The 20,961-nt window shown below is 36.9% G+C and overlaps 1 protein-coding gene across 3 annotated transcripts in view; it reads right to left on the minus strand.

Annotated features, from left to right (window-relative positions):
• LOC150084399 (cell adhesion molecule Dscam1-like) overlaps nt 1-20,961 on the minus strand; it is a 395,640-nt gene that overhangs the window by 150,231 nt on the left and 224,448 nt on the right. For all 3 annotated transcript variants that reach the window (XM_090375205.1, XM_090375204.1, XM_090375206.1), the window contains exons 5-7: nt 9,448-9,741; nt 7,928-8,197; nt 3,483-3,890 (exon numbers count right to left, since the gene is read on the minus strand). In XM_090375205.1, coding sequence (XP_090231331.1) covers nt 3,483-3,890; nt 7,928-8,197; nt 9,448-9,741 — 972 coding nt within the window. The remainder of the gene's footprint in view (nt 1-3,482; nt 3,891-7,927; nt 8,198-9,447; nt 9,742-20,961) is intronic.

Below are 20,961 nucleotides of genomic sequence, written 5' to 3' on the forward strand. Positions count from 1 at the left end.
TTTTACCAAGATCATTAATACATGAGCTGGAAGAAAAATGGGATGCTAGCAGGTCAGCTTTATCCTTGGCTGAAGTGACAACAGAACCATCTGGTTTGGACAGAGGTGGAAGCAGAGATGGGCAAAAGTTGCGGCCAATAGCTTTGGCAAGAGACCAGAATGCTCGGCTACCATTAGGGCAAGAAGCAAGTTTTCTACTCTTAGCCTGTTCGAACTCTAGTTTGGACTGATTAATAACTGCTTTACAATTGTTGCGAGCTTTGGTGTAGGCAGAAAATGAAACTGAAGAATTAGAAACAAGCCAATTACGATAAGCAACATTCTTCTCTTGAACAGCCTTAGCACATTTATTGGAAAACCAAGGTTTAGATAAAGGACGAGATTTTAAAGTGGAGTGTGGGATAAAGGATTCCATTCCTGCAAGAATAATTTCACTGACACGATCTGAGCAAACGTTGACATCAGGAGTTTTGAAACAGTAATCCGACCAAGGAAAAGAAGAAAAGAAGTCTCGCAGGTCATCCCATTTTGCATTCTTGTAATGCCAAACAACACGAGGTTGGGAATAGCCATGAGATAAAGGTTCCATTGGAGAAGAGACAATCACCAAGTTGTGGTCTGAAGTGCCTAAAGGACCTCTTACTTCGACCGTGTACTTAGAAGGGTTGTTTGTGAGAAAAAGATCAAGCGTATTGGCTGTATGATTCGGATTGTCCGGTATTCTTGTAGGTAAATGAACAATCTGTGCTAGGTCATTAGTAATTGCAAAAGCCTCAGCATCTCGACCTGCTGGGTCGGTGTGACTAGAAAACGGAAGCCAGCTGGAGTTGTGAACATTAAAATCACCAAGGAAAATTACCTCACTGTTAGGAAAGTTGGACTGGAGAAAGTCAAGTTGCAACGAGAGGAAGTCAAAGAGCTCCAAGTGATTAGTGGAGTTTGGGGAATGGTAGAGACAACAGATGAATTTGACACAATGAGGTAGAGAGATTTTAAGCCAGAGAAGATCAAAGAGAGGAGATTCCAAATTGCCAAGTCTCTGACAGGGAATATCAGAACGGACATATGCACAAGTACCACCTTTGAGGCGAAAGGAATCATACAGCGAATAATTTGGGCATCTGAGATGAGCAGTAGTTGAATCAACCGATAACTGAGATTCTGTCAGAAGAAGTACATGGGGTTTGGCAGACTGCAAGTGGAAATGGACATCATTGAGATTAGAATTGAGACCACGTATATTTGTGAAATGAATTAGGAAATCCTTGGGAGGTTTAGATCTTTTCGCAGATAAGCTTGTTCTATTAGTTTGGCAATTCATGGTGTATTCAATAGTAAGAAAAAGTGGGTGGGACATGCTGTATGAAGTAATGAAATTTTTGGATATGGCGTACATGTGGTAAGAATATACCCAGATCCTTGACATAACGTGGCCTCGACAATGCTCCCCGCATACACACTACTCGGACTCCCTCCAGTCACTATCTGGCAGAGTAGAGGTAGCAAGATTATACACTAGCTGATCCGGAAGCCTCCTAGAGAGTTACCGATAGGTTCGGTCCGGTGTACTAACTAGCGGCCGGCCTGCGAAAACCGTTTTAGAGCTGTACCCTCGAAATGTAAGGAATATTGGATCTCGCCACGACGTTCATCATAACCTCAAAAGTCATCAATCATACTGCATGATGGAAGAGATAGGGAAGGGTTGACCGGAACTTAGCTCTAGAGACTAAACATGGGTTCCACCACTTCAAGCCTCCAATAAGCAAAGTGGTGGTATTTCACCGGTTGATGAGAGTCATCTACCACCTAGTACTGCCTGGTAACATAGAGGGGCGGCATTCCTCCATGTGGTGTGGGCGCCACACCTAGACCCCTGCTTACGTTGGTTCACACCTGGGTGGTCACCCACCATGTGCTTATGCATGGAGGTTATACCCAGGATTACTAACAGTCCCACCATCGTGAAGGTGCAAGCAGAGGATTTGGCTGTCACAGACCGTCCGGACGTCGCCGAAATTGGGTCCACTTGACTTGAGTGTCACCCGAATATCAGTTCCATCAGCGTTTTAGACTCCCAGGTAGCAAGTACAGCTTGTCTGGCATATCTGAGAGAATGTCTGTGACAACCTCAAGGACCATGTCTTGTTAATAGAAAATTAGTAGATAAGCTTGGAGTGAATCACTTTGAAGAGGATTTATTTACAAAAATTACAAAATTTAGATTGGATATAAATGGCTTAATTGTAAGGCCTTTGGTGTTTATTTTTGTTTTTTATTTTTGCTATATATTATCTAGGTCATTTACTAATCAGTATTTTCTTGCCCTCTGACGCTCAGAGAATGATGAAGTTTTTGATGATGATTATGCCATGAATCAAGTTGTTAATTTTTTTTCTAATAAAATTAGTTTAGTCCTCTATAAATTACAAAAATATGGAGTGGAATATATCCAGACAGATCCTGCATAGCAGAAGTTGAGCTGTACTGCAAGCTTTTGTTAAGACCAGCAAGAAACTTCATTTTGTACATTTTGGACTGGGGATACTGTGCCAATGCGTCTGAGCACTTTAGGGTAACGTGGGGCTGATATTACAGAGTTTTAATTGGTAAGGCTCCAAAGTACCAATGATATTTACTTGGTCGTACTGGAGGAGTGCGCCCAATGAGGTAATCGTTGGACTCAGTTGGACTTCTCAACGGAAGAGGAATAGAACTGAGTACAACGATCACCTCGTTGGACTCAGTTGTATTCTTCTTCTGTTGAGAAGTACAAATATCTTGCCAATATACAAAGAGAGATTTAAGAATGAAATGCGTAACCATAGACCAGTCAGTTTGATTGCGGTGGGGAGGAACTTCATGGAATCTAACCATTCGTAAAACTTAGAAGTTTACGTATGGTCATCTTTTAATGACCACTGGAATAAACTACCTATGTGTGTGGCTAATGACAATCCAGGAATATTTAGTTGGTAGCTGGATCGATAACTTTGGCAATGGTAAATTTGTTAAGCGTCGATATAAATTATATGACAAGTTTCAATTTTTATTTTTGATGATTCAGACAAAAAAAAATTTGGCTTCCATCTTTGGCAATTTCACCACTTAGGAACCGAGTGCCAAGTGATGAGAAAAATAATTGTAAATAGTGTGATATTTATAATTATCTTTCTATGGATGGGGATGCAAAAATATGACGAATACCTAAAATTCATAAATTTATGTGAAGCTTGGATTCACTTTAATTCCTCCACTGGAGCGCAACATCATCCATTAAGCACAAACAGATACTGTAATTGTAGATTAGGGCTTAGACTACAGGAAAGTTATTATTTTTTAAAATTCTGTGTAATTAAATCAACAAAATACGGATATGCTATATTGCATAGAGAACTCAAGGTCTGAATATTTGATATCAGCAACCAAAATGGATAAATCGGAGGAGGAAATATAGGGAACAATTATTTTAATTACTTTACCTCTTTCCCACATAATCGACGTCAATGGGTACCCGCCAGCAGGACAATGAATTACGAGTTCCTCTCCAGCCAGAGCAGTGATGTTAGGCATCGTTCTAACTGTTGGAGGCCCAAACACATTCACCCTCGCAACGTGACTTTCGCTTCCTCCTTCGCTGGTCGCCTTGCATTGATATAAACCACCATCTTCAGGACGGATGCTGGTAATGTTGACGTAACTCACCACGCGGGAGTCGCTAGTCACATAATCTCCAACTCGAAATCTTAGTTTCTCTGGAAGAGGTAATCCGTCTAATCTCCAGGTGACCTGCGGTAATGGAATACCTGTGGCCGTACATTTTAGGGACACTATAGTGCCCGGATGGACAGTTCTGTCAGAGAATAGGTCTTCAAATGTCGGAGGTTCATCTATAAGATGCAAAACAGAAGTTATTCTCGTGAACTGAAGCAAGTAGAAGGTTTAATAGAAGAAGACTGGAAACAAAAAGCACAGATCAGAAAAATAATGCTGTTGAAAGTTCCCAATCTACATTTCATATTTTAATATGTTAAATTGCTAGTTTTATACATTTCACTATAGCAGCATGTGGTATGCATGCGTTTGTTTTTTTATGGCTGCAGAAAACTATTCAGAAAAATAAGAAAACAAGTTCTGCTGATTATATATTTCAAACGCGTTTGTTTATTAATAATTGATTAAATATGTGAATGCTTTAAGAGTTATTATTAAATGGATTAATATCGCAAAATGGTATCATGAATAATAAAGGATGTTTACAGCTTCACATTCACAGTATACAGGATTTTTTCTAGCAGGGATAAGGAGGTGATTATTCTTTTTATAAGGCTATGATCAGGCCACACCTTGAATACTGCGTACAGGTCTGGAAGCTTCATTTTAGGAAGAATTTAGAGTTGCTTGAGCGTGTACAGAGAAGGGCAACGAGATTGGTGAAAGTAACGAAGGGGTCCTCTTACTAAGAAAGAGCTTCAGTTCTGCAAATTGCAGCGGCTGGAAACTAGGCACCTTCAAGGTGATCTGATTGAGGTGTATAAGGCTTTTAACGGTTTGAGCAAGCTCAATGCTGATGGGATTCTTCCTCTTGATCAGACTATGCACCTGAGGGAACATAAATTCAAATTTATGAAGGAAAGTTGATTGCTAGAATAAACATCCATCTATCGTTGTATAAGTTGATGGCTTAAATAAATTCAAGACAAACTTTTGGAGGGAATGAATAGTTCACAGCGCCATTTACAAATATATATATATATATATATATATACACAACTCTAATTTCATATTACACATTTCACAAAATTCTTTTATACATATAATTTTTTTAAAATTCTTTATAAAAATATAATTCACTATATATCTCGAAAATTTTGTAAAAATAAAAGTTTTTACTAATTTCAACACAAAACTCTAAATTCCTCTTTGTAAATGAATGTCAGAAACATCTCTTACAAAAACGCCATATAATTTTCATAACACTCAAATAACTTTCTTAGACCATCCAAGAGAAAGACCCAACTTGATTTTCTAATCCTCTTCGAGAGGAATATCATAGAGATCACACACTATTATGACATGCACTGAGATTTCCAGCATACCACATCGAAATTACCATTCTCAACCAAGCCTAATGTTGCAACTTATCTTTTAATCCATGACAGCCATTGTTTGGTATAGCCCCGAAACATGCCATTTATTATCTTTCTTCATCATCCAACTTGAGATATCATTTAAATACATCACTCTGCCTTTTTTTCCCAACGGGCTTGCCATAAATTTTCTGCCTGCTCCTTAACCCTCACCATTTCTTTCCTGACATCATCTTTATCATGTCTTCTCCAAGACCGGGCTAGTTCTAACACCACAGACCGATTCCTTTTCGTCCAATACAAAAAATACTTCTGTATTATTGCCATGAAATAACCTGCAGAGCGGCTTCATTGTAAACCATCCTGCAAGTTCCAGGAACATTCAAAGGAGTAGTCCGCTGAACATAAATTAAATGTCTTCTCAAAAATGAATGATTTATGGCGGAGTCCCATGCGTATATGTTATTATGAGAACAGTTATAGCAATAAAGGAAAATTTATAATCGAAGAGACTGGAATTAATATAAGGATTTCAAATGTCATTCGGCGAATTATTTTCCTCTGGCGACTCGCTCTTTTTACCAAGCAGCTTAAATCCATCACTTAAAATGTTCATACATTAAAAATTTATTCAAATAAATAAATGTATAAAAGATTAATCCAGATTTTAATTTTTAAAATTAATTTCTCAATGGCTAATAATCACATGTTACAAGTTAGTATTCCTGTGCAGGATACGTGATAAGACCTTAATTACCGTTAAAATTATGAAATGTTAGATCAAAATTTATCGTATTGCTAGCAACAATAAATTCATTCTGGAAACGTCACTTAGCTATGGAGTTCATTAAATATCATCACAATACATCATGAAAGCGCGGTGCTAAATCTCAGTGATCCTTTAACACGAAATTGCTTTTGGTCCCATCAGGGAAGAGAGGATTATGGGATAAAACCTTGTCTTGTTTAATATATTCATAACATTCATCCATCATCTTGTACAAGATTAGATATTCGACTTTAATACCTAACTCTTGGCGTTCGCAAGCTAACGAAAGGAGCAAACAAGAACTTCATCTGAGGAGAACCACCCGACTTAGGATTCATACGGAAATGTTTCAACAACGTGGAATATATTACCGAAAAAGAAAGATAAGTTTAAAGTAAACTACTTGAAATTTAAATTAAAGTTACGCGTATCTAATCGTAGTTGTACATTTGAGAAACCGAGGCGTAAATCCGTGGTAGAAATTGACGCCGTGCATAGCGTATATTCATTTATTCACGTAAAGATAAGATGCCAAGTATCGCATGCCTAGACCCCACTTCGTTATAAAATGCATGAGTTAAGCTTACTTAATTAGTGAATTTTAAATTAGGGTAGTACAGATAGGTGGAAGAACTGACGCAGTATACAGCTGTGGAAAGCATCCTCGTCGTGCAGAAAAGTGGGATTTACAGGGGAAGACTTCACACAAGGCCTTTTCTTATAGTTTTTCTAAAATATAATTGCAGCAAATATAATCTGGCGTTATTGAAAATATATTGAAAATTCATCTCGTTAGAATCCTTGGAATTCACCATTGTGATCTCTAAGGAAGATCTTTCTCCCACATGATTTGGCCGTAGATGGAAAATTATGGCATACTGCCTTTTGCCATGTACAAGGAAATTCTTTAGTTGGGTCAATACACAGCCAATATTGAGTTCGTCGTCTTCTACGCCAAGTTTTCCGGTTCTAAGTCATAAGTGTGGTGCCTGAAGACAAATAAAATGATACCAAGGTTGCTCTTAGCGGAAGACTCATCTTTTATTTTTGGATTTTAATAAATTATAGGAACGAAATATGATGGGTATAAGATTAAATCATAGTTTCTTTTCAAGCCTCAACATATTTAATAGGTAACGTTTATTATTATATTTTATGTTTGTTAATATCAAAGTTATTATTATTATTATATAATATAGCAAATGGAAAAGCGCTTGAATTATTCTGTCAACTTGGATGTTTTTGCGGAGAGTATATTTTAAACTGTAGTGCAAAAAACGGAACCTTTTATCACTAAGTTGCTTCATATTCACTAATTGAGAACGCCTGCTAGGTGACAAGGGGCCAATTAAGTCCTGAAACAGGCTGTCACAGCACTATCCCGTCTGTTAAATAAATTCCAGATGAGCATTTCAGTGGCATAATTTATTTTAAAGTAGTGAAATACCTGGGCTATTCGTGCAATGAGAGTTTGCTCTGTTGAAATATTTTTATTCGCTGCATTAAAAAAAAAAAAACTACTGGTCGTAAAAACACCTAAGTGGACAGAGTAGACCAATTTCCTCTCAAAACGATGTTATAAAATATTTAATGAGCAAGTAAAGAATTGTTAATATTTAATAATAAACTTTAAAAAGGACTGATTTTATAGTTTTACACTTTCTGAATACCAAGTGCGCCCACACATCACTATAGCTATTTCTGGTGCTAGTGGAAAGCCTCCCTCATTCTTTTTAATGTAAATATATGCACTGGTGCCCTCCTTTGATATATGGTCACCATAAAGTTAGTTCTGAATCGTGAATGCTGCATAAATTGACCGTCGGTTTTAAGCAGTAATCTCAATACGTTCAAGTACCACACACACACACACAGAGGGTGCGTGGGCACTTGCATGTACAGTATCATCTGCTGCAAATAGTTTCGATTAAGCAAGGATGGAAAGCAGTTCTAGAAATGCTCTCATCACGCCTAAAAAGACAGATAGACTGACATTTACATTCTCCGTCTTCTATGAAGTGCGCGTGACATGGTCAATTTCACTCGCTACCATAGCAACCACACTTACCACCAAGCAATAGAGCTCCGGATGCCTGAGCGCAGTCAAAGTTATTGTGAGCAAAGCATTGGTAAACCCCTCGATCTTCCCTGGATACAGATGTGAGAGACAGTATGTTGGTTCCGATCAGTCGAACCCGTTCTCCTGCCATAAGAGGGCGCATATTTCTCATCCATGAAACACCGTACAGTGGAAACCCAGAAACTGTGCAGTTGAACTGCGCCTGCTGGCCTGCAGGCACAGTTTGTTGCGCTGGAGTGATGCGGACTTGAATACGAACTGAAAGAGAGAGAGAGAGAGAAAAAAAAATCAGTAATAAATTCGAATATTTTACAGATGTTTGGTTAAGTTGCTCTAATATACTTATCGAAACGTGCCATTAATAACATATTTTATTAAAAAGTAGAATGAAGGAAGTTAAAAATGAAATTCCTATATTGTGAAAGAATTTACTTTATTCCGCGAAGTGATAAAATTACGCCGTTTTTTGTAATTATTCAATAGAATTGACAAACTGTTTTGTACTACATAATTTCAGCTGTTTAATTATTATTTTTAAGTTATATCAGACATATTTTTCTCTCTTATATTACTACTATTAAATATTAAAGTACGCCATCATTGATGAAGCCTGTACTGCGCGACATTACTGTATGATTTTAATTGCCACCGAGTATTTCTATTGATAATTACAGTTGTCCCCTCTTTTCTCTATACGGATTGGTAAGTTTAATGACCACTGATGAGTATAGGAAACTATTTAAATAAAGATAAAAGGCTATTATTAATGACGAAAAAATAAAGAAATGCCACGATTATCAGTAATGCTCTCATCACTTTTTATAATCTCATTTCATCATAAACTGATGGATATTTTTCTCATTTCGGTGACTTTTTACCTCTAAGAGCATTAGTCGATTCTAAAAAGAAAGAACTCCGCATTTCTGAATAATTTTGGCTGCATTCAAACTGATCACCCAATACATATTGTAAGATACTCTGTAATCTCGGAGTTCGGCTAGTCTTTGTTAAAGAATAATTGCCTACACCTTCCGTGTAATCGAGGTTCCCATACAACTTTCCACTGGTGATGGTGAACACCTGCTGACTTTCTCAGCACACCAAAGATCCCCCCGCCCCCCACACCGAGTTGATAAGTTACTTACTTTTTGAAAGAAGCAACTTAAGTTCAAGTCCCCATCTGTGCTTTGGAGTTTTTCTGTCTTTTCTCACGCGATCGACAACCGGCAACGAAGGATGCAATTACAGGAAAGTTTACTGCTTTTTTGCATTGAATTCTAACAATCGTACAACCGCGACTAATCGATAAAGAAACCTCCATCATGAATGAACTATCGTAAAAATGTCAAAAATAAATAAAACGTCTATTGTGGATACTTTCATCCCTGCTGGCTGTATTTTGTGTGTTGTCTGGACGTACATGAATGAAATAACAGTTATATCGAGGCGTTTTACACCAAACGGACAATCCATTATCCTTTAAAATTAATAATCCTAGCAGAACTTACCAATGATTATCAATTCCGTCTCTACTTTTTCTTGTCCAACCGTGTTGTTAACAAAGCACACATACTTGCCGCTGTCTGTAACAACAGCCCTTCGAAATACCAATGTCCCTCCCATTTGGAATATCCTCTGACCTAGAATTACGGGGATGGGTCTTCCACCTTCTTGTCGATACCACCTGTAACTGGGAATAGGATGTGCTTCAGCTGCTGATGGAAGAAAGGCGGTGTCACCTTGTTTACATCTGACTTCCTCCTCCCGGTGGGTAATACGAGGTGGGACAGTACTGTGTGGTTCTGCAAAGAAAAATCGCACTAAATTAAGAATATTTAATTTGCTTATAAAAATCTTCTGGATAAACAGCTGATATAAGTGAACTTACAACAAGAATGCAGGCAGCTGTATCAACTGATCGAGGAATGAAGATGGTAATAGCTTCTATAGGAATGATCTTAGCGAATGGAGTGACACAAGAGGATGCTTCAATACTGAGCACAATTTGCTTCATGAATTAATAATCGCTCTTAGTAAATTCAATGTTTGAATGCAAGTTAATTGAAATCATTGGAAATATTCCCAAAATATATCAGTATTTGAACGGACAATAGAATTAGTAGAAAACACGGAATATTTATCAAAAAATACTTAGAGGGACACGAAAAATTTTACAAGCTTTGTACATCCTTTAATAAGCGATATTTTTAGCAACATATCTAATCGTGAGGTTCTTCACAGTTGCGTACGAATATCTGTCTTGTTACACTTTCAAGAAAACTGCAAGAAAATTCTCAAAGTATATTTCTGGAAGTTTTCCTGTGTGCTTTCTAAGGAAAAGAAAAAAAAAACTCAACAGAAAATAGAATAAAGGCTCTCTTACCGAAATAAGTAGGCCACAGTTTTATCTGTGATTTTACAGATTACCGAAGTAATGTGAATGAAAACAGAGGAAAATTCAGTGCATCCACCAGATGTTTAAATGTTTTAAGCGATCCCGTATAATATTCTTTTCTTTCGGGAATATTTCCTTCTTTCTGGTAAGTGAACCAAGAGAAATGGAAAGATGGAAGAGGAAAAGTAAACTGAGTTTTACATTATGCATTGTCACGGAATCGGTGAATAATGCGGAAATATTCAGGATAAAGAAAAAAAGAAAATATTAAGAAAGTTTCCTTCTGCTTACCTTGAACGTTCGGAGTTGCATTTTGAATTGGTAGGTGTTTGGTAAAAATTTAACGCTTCTAGACCTGGGCATAAGAAAGAGAATCGTATCTATTCCTACAATGCACTATATAAAGGAGTTGATATGGCGCTCTCACTTTCAGAGTTGATCTGCCCCTACTCTTTGCGTTTTCTTTCAAAAGGTTATCATCTATATGAAAAATTGGTGCGGTTCCTGATTGACTATTTTAATGAAGCCTAAATAGTATATTTAGGCTTCATTTTAATGAAGCCTAAATATACTATTTAGGCTTCATTAAAATCGATGGTTTCTGGTTTGTTTACAATTTGGAGAGAGACAAATAATGGCAAATGTCTTCTATAATTTTTCATCCTTTAGAACTAATCCTGGCTCAATATGATACGGTAGATAACTGGATATTGAGATCAGTCCTAAATTCACTTATCTGGTTATCCGTATCTTGAGAATCTATTGGAATGGGTGCAAATATGAACAACCAGGTTAGTGATGGAGGAAAAAGGAGTACTCTTATCAAAAAGGACTTTCGTTCTCCAAATTGAAGCGTCCGAAAACAAGCCACCTTCTAGGAGATCTCATTGAAGTATTTAAGACTTTGAATAGATTGGGGATGATATTTTTCTAAGCTAATTGCGGATGGTATTTTTCCTCTTGCTCGGATAACACCCATAAATTTAAGTTTAGGATTTAAATTTGGGGCCTGAATTTAAATTGATTTTTTTCAATTAAAATGACTTGTTGTGGAAGTGGGCTGGTGCTTCTATATTTGCCACTACAAATACTAATTATGTCCCTGTTTATTAAATACTCTTTTGTATGAATTCATTTTCATTCAAATATATCAACAAAGTATAGATCCTCCTACAGCAGTTTAACTTCGGTGATCCCAAAAGATATGTCATTTTCAACATTGATTCTTTCCATTCTATCGATTTATTTTATTTATATTTTCTCAATATCCCAACAATTTGATATATTTTTAAACTATTCGATTGTACCAAAAAGTTTTAGTAACACACAGAACTTTTAAATTTTCTTTTACAATACTGTTTGTAGTTTAGTGAGCATGAAATGAAAAAATAAAACTGTGATGCAGGTATGTGATATTGCTGGTGGAAAAAAACTCATCGTCGATGTAAAGTATTGCCAGAGAAATGCATCCAAGCTCGCATCACATTCTACACAAAGGTCTATGGGCGCCGAGTCAGCCAAATACCAATTCCAAAGTCGGAGATAAGATCTACAAGTTTTATGAGATTTTTGAAGTGATAAGCCAAAGAAGGTTAACGTCTGTTGGCTACCAGTTAGTCCCTGTATTAATCTTTAGAAGGAATTTTTCATAATTTTATTTTAAACTGCAGTTTATTGCATAATATTTCTGCCACTTAAGGCCTGCCAAACCTATATATATATTTCATTTTTACCAACTAGTATGGTCGCATCTTTGTGCTTTCTTCATCTTCCACTCAAAGATATTTACTAGCTTCGTGTTTCGATTTTAAGTTTCTTTATTTGACACTCTTATGGAAGTGATATTGAGATGATTTTCTTTAAAAGTACTTTGGTTAAAATTTAATTCGAAGAAGGATATTTCTTAATGAAATCTTTAAGAAACTTTTCTGCCTTCTCTATGATTTAAAATTTAACTATATCTTTAAGCAAACATCTTCCACTCCAATCCTATATTTAAGAGAATCCATTAAAACAGATAAAGTGCAGAGGCAACCACTGAAAAGAGGATCTTCAATGCCTATGACGCGGTGGGTTTCTGATCACAGACAGACTAATGCTCACACAATTAAATGCATTTTCAAACACCTCCCTTCACGCTCTGGATCGCCAACACTTCTAAAAGCATACAGTACAATCATGGATCCGTGGCACACAAAGCACTATCAGTAAGAGACATTTTGCCCAATGGACTTCGTCGCTCTGAATAGTAAGTTCATTAATTATAGTGTATGGCTAATTACCGTGCAACACCGACATTTCGACTTGTTGAAGGTCGCTGGAATATTTGACCTTTCGGGCAGTAAACGAGCAGTGCATTACCTGGAGCTGTGTTCTATTCTCATTGCAATGGCTGTCAATTTCTGCTGAACTCGAATGTTACTGTAAATGCCATTCTGTATTAATTTTTTACCAATAGAAATATGAATAAAGGTATAATATCCAAGTCTAAATTATTCTCGAAAACCAAACAATATATTATTTAGTAGCTGCTATAAAAAATCAGAAAATAATTCTGAATCATTGAGTCACAAAATCGTTAAAAGATCGTTTGATTCGTGGATTCAAAATCCCCATGAAATTTAATAACTTGTTTTTATTAAATACTTCAGCGACTAAATTTGAAATATATATACTAACAGCCAAATAAATAAATAACAAATATATCAGTATTTGCTTAAATATGTTTAAATTTTGACAAATCACTCTGTGGTAGCAGCGAAGTAGCTGTATGAGAAACTCCGAGTGTCTCCAACGGGTCGATTGCAAAGCCAGCGAAGTTTTCAATCACTATTTCATTCAGCATAATATGGAAGAAGAACACACCACAGCAACGTAATATGTGATATATTAATCTCGCTGTATTTCACATCTCAGTATTTAGAGATATTTAATGTCAAATTATTGCCTCGAACAATTTATAAAATAAAAAACTCCATATTGAGAATAAAGCAAAAATAAAAAAAACCAACGGATTAAAGAAGAAATTGACCTAAGGATATCGTATCCCTAGTCAGTATATTTTTGTCTTTGCTGTATTCCCTGGTCGATTTTTCATGGTCCCAAGTTTTGGGAGAAAAAAAAAAAAACCCACAGAACTCTTGTTTTTGGTCGAATAATTCAACCATATGGCAAAAAAGCCCATAAAACTCGCATCGATGAAGGGATTCGAAACCAGGCCTTTACAAAGCGGTGTAGTAGGAAGATTATAACCATTGCACTACCTGTGAGAGTGACAGTAGTTAAGATTTAAAGTACTACCTTTAAACTATTTTATCCATTAACTCATTAAATTCTGGTTCACATCATAAACTCGCTGCTTGGTTCAGACTTTAAAATGATGGTTTATATTTTCTAGATGCAAACCTCGAGACCAATATCGTGAAAAAAATGCTAAATGGATTTACAACAAGAAAAAACCTAGGATTTCTCTCCAGTCCATGATGTTTCTTGTACTATGGTTGTTGAGGGAAGGCCCCAACAAACTTAATGAAATATCTGGCTTCACATAAGACAGTTGTACTAATCAAAGTTCCTCCATTGTCATCTCAACCGAATCCCTTGTCCTAATAATGTCCTCTGTAGCATAACAATGGAAGTACCTTCCGTGGACATGTCCATATTAATTTGTCTTGGTCCCGGACTGAAACCTATTAGAACACACTGGAAGGCTGGTCAGATTCATTTGATACTTAACACCAAATTTATAGTTCGTCCTCTGTATCGTGGAACATCTTCTCTTAAAAATGTCCCTTAAAAAGTGTCAGATAAAAATTAAAATATAATGTTAAGTTAATTTTCAACTTCTTAGCCTTTCCTTTTTGAAACGAGTATGTGAAAATAACAATTATTAACAATAATTTGAATTTAATTAATTCCATGAATCAGGATTTGTCGCTATGCAGACATTGTCTCATAAGATGTCTATGCCTTGAGATAATTCTTAAACGTCACTAAAAAAACAAACCATGGACATTTATCATAATTATTCTACTTATTTCAAATTTGGAAACATCTGTTGCTCATTACCAATCTTCCTTAAAACTGAACAAGATTCGTTTCGCTCAACAAGAAGACAAACCCACATTTAATAAAGAAAAGTAAGCATAATTACCCGTTAATTAGAAGTTAGGTGGTACAAACATTACCAACCTCACTATTCCTAATCTACGATGATTAACTCGGTAATTTAGACAAAATTGCGTAAGAAAATGCGCGTTAAAAATTAAGAAGGAATGGCGTTAACGAAATTTAAAAAAACACGAACTAATTTTCATGGGCAATGACACTACTTAACGCTTGAGACTCTTTAGTTTTATAATTAAGAGACTGATAATATTTAATAAAAGTGTTTTTATTAAATTGTTTAACCTTGGTTTTGTCACTTAACCACGAAAGCTGACATTTAATCGAAATATATAACTCTTTGCGCAACGGTATACGCATCTTAATTAAATATTAAGAGATCAGTGAAGAATATCGAATAAGACATGGTTTTGGAGTACTGGAGGTAAGAGCGAAACTGGAAAAAAATATATGTTATCCCAGACACTCACGAATGCATTACACAAAGCATACAATCTTTAATGGAGTAACCAGGAAAAATCGCATCGTCCATGGCTTCTGTATATATAACTAGGGATTTTTACGTTGGCTAGCATTTCTGTCACGCTTATCTGAGTGATACAGAGGAGGTAGATATATCTTGGAAGACTGAAAACATCTTACATTATTCAACAGGAATACTGGCATTTGAAAAATTGATAAAAAGTAGGCAAGTTTCGGCGCAACGAACTCCTTTTGAAAAAAAAAGGGTAGCCAACGTGTTCGTTAGAGTGAAGCGAGCAAAAAAGAAAAGTGGACTGGGTCCTACAACGTAAGTGCAATCTCCAAGTATAGATCTAGCAGAAAATGTCAAAATGTGGAAACTAAAATTAGGAGTTCGAGATCAGTAGTGAGTGCAGCCGATAAAATTCAAGTTAATATTAATACGATGCTGTTTATCATCTTATTGGTGGTTCCAGTAACTGGAATTCCTCTGTCGAATCGAGCGCTGCTCTCTGAAAGAAAGGAGAAAGTGGAATATTCAACAAAACTGGGAAAGCTGCTAAAATATGGAAAAAAAAGTTAATTTCTCCTTCGTTTTATATTTTATTAACTGTGATTTTAGGTTAACGTATTGTGAATAGGATATTTGTGTTCAATTTTTATTGGGCTGCTCATAGAGAACACAATGTTGAATCTTTTGTCCCTATAAAAGCATAGAACGATATCCTTCCACCAGGTTTAAGAGAAAGTCTCTGCTCAGACATCTATAAGGTATTAGACATTCTACATCTAAATGAGATCTATTTTTATCCTCTTCCACTCGCCATTACGTAGTTTGCTAAGACAGTCACTTTGGTCAGAAGTAGGACACGTATATTTGATGCGACTCCCATGATGCAACTTGGTACACGTTTAAGTGACGGACAGGTACTTTCAAAGGCAATCTCGGCAGAAAGCTGGAGTGACTCTTTCACTGCACTTCGCTAAAGAAACCGTATTATATAAACACACGTTGAGATCGCCTTTGACATTCCGTGACCTTGACCCAAATTCGTGCAAACTTGCCAATTCTGATCTGCACAGTTCGCAAAAGTTCATTAGGATCAACTAAAATTACTTTTATAATTGTTTCCAGTACGGCTCTATCTAACCAATGGACAAATGTAGCGCAATTTCATTAGCGAAAACAAAAACGCACGGGGAGCGACATCTAGAGATAATTCATGGCAGAAAGCTGGCCGGAAGTGCAAATACCGAAGCATACCTCCATCAAGTCGGTACATTTCTCTTTCCGATCGCGTTACAGATTCAATATTGAGTTACAATCGTCTGTCTGGTGGCGTCTACTCCATAATTAAAGGATGACGCTATGCTAGCGTTCATTCCAAGTGTCGACTCGCCTCCTCCCCCACCCTGCTGACCGGATTGACTCCGGTGTCGGTTAGCTTTGATGTGGAACGCCATCACCCAGGAGAACAACCTCCATTACGACGGAGAAATGTTGTGGAACACGACCTAAGAGTAATCAGTCGATGGATGTACGCCATACATCACTGAGAACTATGGCGGTGGGTTCTTCGGTCTTCTCACAGGGTCAGCTAACGATCGTGGGGATGTGATTGAAATAAGTCGTGCCATTGCATCTGTACGCGATATTGAGACCACATAGGCCGATAATCAAGCCTGAAGTTACTTCCATAAACTCAATAAACCCACTATCTGATAAGTGGTAATGAGCAGATTCTCTCAGTGCATTCGTTTGACTCTCTCTCTCTTTATCGGATGTAGGTGACTCCATATTTCTTTTTCTGATGTGTTCTTCAGTACAATTCGGTAACTGGCAATTTTTTTCCTTTTCTTCGTCCATCTGAAATTCCTACAATGCTTTTTCAAACATTCAAAATTAATAGGATAATATTAAAAACATAAGAAGTTTCTTTTGGTTAAAAGAAAGATGTTGGGATGAAAAAAAATCTGTATCAGGTACATAATGTGTCCTGCCGCTGGCACATTTAACGTGTTTTACATTTTTAGAGTCATCGGCAGGCGTTTTAATTTTCGGATATTAATAAAATTCATGGATAACAAAATAACAATGTTTTTATTTTATTAATAATAATTACATATCGGTTACTGAACGTATTGGTCTGTGATGACTAAAGTATAATTATTACAAGGAAGAGTTCACGACTAAATACACCATCTATAGTTGTTCCATTACGTATAGTATTTATCGAAAGATCTGATGACATGTACAAGTTGAAGAATGTTATCATAAATGTGCACAACTCTCGATGCGTTTTAGAATTAACGCATTTCCCAGTCTCCGAAAGTTTTTTGTATCTTAATGTTTCTGTTTCTAAATTCCTTAGCTTTCCAACGATATGCTCGTTACACACATTACCTCGTTTATTACGTTAGATCACATGTTCATATTTTCCACTATCCTGGAAAATCTACTGCAATTTTCAGAAGTTTAAAAGTTTTTCCTCTAGTATAGAGCAGCTCTGTGCAAAATTTTATTAAATTTGGTCCAGCAGAAGATAGATTATTGTTGCCATCATACAAGTTACAATAATTCCCTTCTGGCGGAAGCTGTATATGACGTCACTTCCGTAACACTTCTCGCATGACGGTTTTTCGTTACAAAACTTTTGGAATAACGCCAGTAAAAACGTTTTTTTAACGTCAAAAATACAGAAAATGAAAATTAAGGAAAGGAAAATAAAACTGGAAACACTGAAGTAAAGTATGAAAGAAAAACAAAGTGAATGAATAAAAGAAAAACAGAAGCAAATATAAAGCTAAAGACAGCCAAACAGGACAGCAAAAATACCGTTGCAAAGAGGGTGAGCCAAATTACATCAGCCGTCTTAAGCTCCTGTCCGGTGAAAGTAAAATACTCTCCTTATGGACGAGACTTAAAGAACTTCCTTCACACAACGAGCTGCCTTGTTGTAATCTGTCCAAATCTAATAATGCGGTGAGCTATTCCAGATTTACCATTCCGCTCTAATCTACTTATTTTCGGTTCAACCCCACGGGCGCTATTTTTCCACTAAACGACCTTGTTCAAGAGTAAACCGCCTGCCATCCAGCTGAATTCATTACATCTTGGAGGCACATGCTTCTTTCCCAATACAAGTCTTTCCACTGCAATGAGTTCCGAATAAGGAAACCCCCAGATTCTCCAAGGGCGACTCTTAATATACCCACATCACGTTTTCTCAGCGAGCTAACGAACAGGTGAGTCTACCGATTTACTTTCTTCGTTGTTTATCGTAAGTTGCAGTAAGAAAACACTTGATAATTTTGTAGTTTCCTAAGAAGGAATTTTGCATATAAATTAGTTGTGGGGAGAGGTACACAGCTTTGCATATAAACGAACTGGTAGCAAGAAAAAAAAAATGGAAAGTAAGGATGCAATATTGGATGCCGCGCGTCATTCACAGTGGCAAGTCTACAAGTCAACACAAGCTTAATATTTTTCGCATATAGATTTTTTTTTATTTAATGCAGGGGGCAGCACTGTACTGCAATATAATTCTGCAGAAAGGCCTACTCCTTTAGAAAAATTCTTCTGGAGCCCGATCTTTCCCGTCCACAGTAGATAACATTACTACTCGTTGGTAATACTTGAATTACCTACTGCGCATGCTTGAGTTTTTAAAGCTGCGCCATTTCGATTGTTTGCTTGTTTGTTTGCGAAGTTTTTAGGCGCATCAGCGTCTATGGCCATAGTTCGCCACGCCATTTCGAACTTGCGCAGTTGTTAATCATTAATACAACGCAGTTAACAAATTCGCCTCTTAAAAATGTGTTACAAAACGCGAGTTAATATTTTATAACGCAAAATAAACGCATTAACAGAAAATAGCATGCAGTTGAAGCGTTATAAAACCCTGAAAGTTCTGCGTTATAAAATGTTAGGGGATTCTCGCGTGTTTATCGAGTTATGGAACATTAACAGAATATACATAAAACATTACGTGTCATAAGTAGACTACCTAATTGGTGGTCTGCGTAGCTCCACAATACAGCATGGACTATTCTGGCAGTTCATTTTTAGAAATGCCAGCATTATGTTTAATTGTCAAGGGCGATAATGATAATTAGACAGAATTTAAAACTGCCTTTTTGAAGCAGTGAAAACTGATTTTGATGCAGAATGCAGTATAAGTATCTTTGAAACGTACCTGAAGAATCTGGCTATATTGGCTAAAGAATCTGTCAAGGGTAAAAGTTGAGATCTCCGAGGAAATTTCTCATGGTAAAACCGGAAACAGGCAATGCGAGAATAATACTTACGAAGAATAAAACAAGCCAAAGAAATTATTTATATTGCTGAAACATACACCAAGTGACTATATTATTAGGCATTTACCTAACAGCGAGAAGGCCCCGTTTTAGTCATCAGAACAGCCTGGACTGATCAGACGAGATATCAAAGGAATGCTGGTCCGCATTGTTGCCAACAGCTTTGATCAGCGAACTACAAAACTTTTCTGGCTCAAAATAAAGCACCAATTTGCTGGTCCAACAATAAACTACAACAGCATGGACCACCAAGCTTGAATGTTTGCGGATATGTAGATGAGCTCTTTCTACTTCATATCACAAATACTTAGTTGGAATGAGATCTGGTGAGGCCACCGCAGACATTGAATTCACTCTTATGTTCGTGGAACCAGTTCTCTACCATTTTGGCTTTGTAACATGGTGCATTTTCCTATAAGAAAAACCGTTCCCAGATGGGTTTATTGCAGCGATGAAGAGATGTGCCTGGTCGTAGGCAATTTGCAGATCGCTGTGGTATCGAAATATTGCCCCACTGGTATCAAGGATTCCAATGTGCACCACGGAAACACTTCCCACACCATAACGCCAATACCCCAGGCTGCATCATTAACACCACCAAGATTCAGTCCATAGACTTATGCTGTTTTGGCCATATTCTCCTCCTACCATCATCGTGAAACAGCAGGAACCGAGATTCATCAGACCAGGTAACGTTTCTTTTCCAGTTCTCCACTCTAAACTGATGCTGCTGAGCTTAATGTAAATCGTACACTCTTCATTTCTGCTGACAACAGTGGAACCAGATCTGAAAGGTTTCTTTGGTTACCACTGGTGTAATAGATTGTTATTTTATTGGCCGTAGTCTTTCTGTTAACTTACACGAGTCCAGTCTTCGTTGACCTCTCGCATTAACAAGCTGTTTCAGACCACAAGATCACCATTGGCCGGATGTTACTTGATTAGTGTTCAACCAATAATCACGATACATCCCAGATGCGGTTTTAGATAATAATGAGTGCAATGCTATCAAAATTTGTGCAGTGTATGCTGTTATGGTGTTTCTGGCAACCGTGCTACCAGGAAGGCTACTTCCCAATACCAGTTGTACGTAGTAAATAAAAAAAAATGTGAAGAACTTGAAAACTAAAAGTCAAATAAATACTCAATAATAATGCAAAGCCAACACACTGATATATTTGTCGCCCAGTAGTTCAGATGAATGTTAACCACGCGCTACAAACCACGCTACAATTCGTTACAAAGAGGAATATATAAACCAAGTCCTGAATGTTCCCAAAACAAGTATCCGCTTGGTTTCTCTGAAGAATAAAGTTGAATCGACTCCAGAGATTTTGCAAAATTCCAATTTATTACAGCTCCGCGTAGCTAAATATGGCATCATTATTAATTTAAATAAGTTCTAACATTATAGTTCCACTAGCTCTAACGAACTCATTAAAGCACTACACTGAATCGACTAATAGATGAAATCGATGTGCGAGAACGACTGCATTATCGGGGATTAGCAGTACAGCAGATCAAACAACCGATGCAGTAAAGCGGATTAGTAGAATTGTGATAATTTCTTTCGGGTAGAAGCTCGGCAGATAATTCTCCTGCTGGAGAAACACGATGTGAGTAATATTCCAGCTGTAATCTGCTGAACGGCATTGGTTAATACTCGTATAATTGACAGTTTCAAAAGATTAATGTGAATACTGAACTGTGCCTCTCAAAATAC

Source organism: Mastigoproctus giganteus, chromosome 6, assembly GCF_048544385.1.
Source record: "Mastigoproctus giganteus isolate SK-2022 chromosome 6, ASM4854438v1, whole genome shotgun sequence".
Lineage (NCBI taxonomy): Eukaryota > Metazoa > Arthropoda > Arachnida > Uropygi > Thelyphonidae > Mastigoproctus > Mastigoproctus giganteus.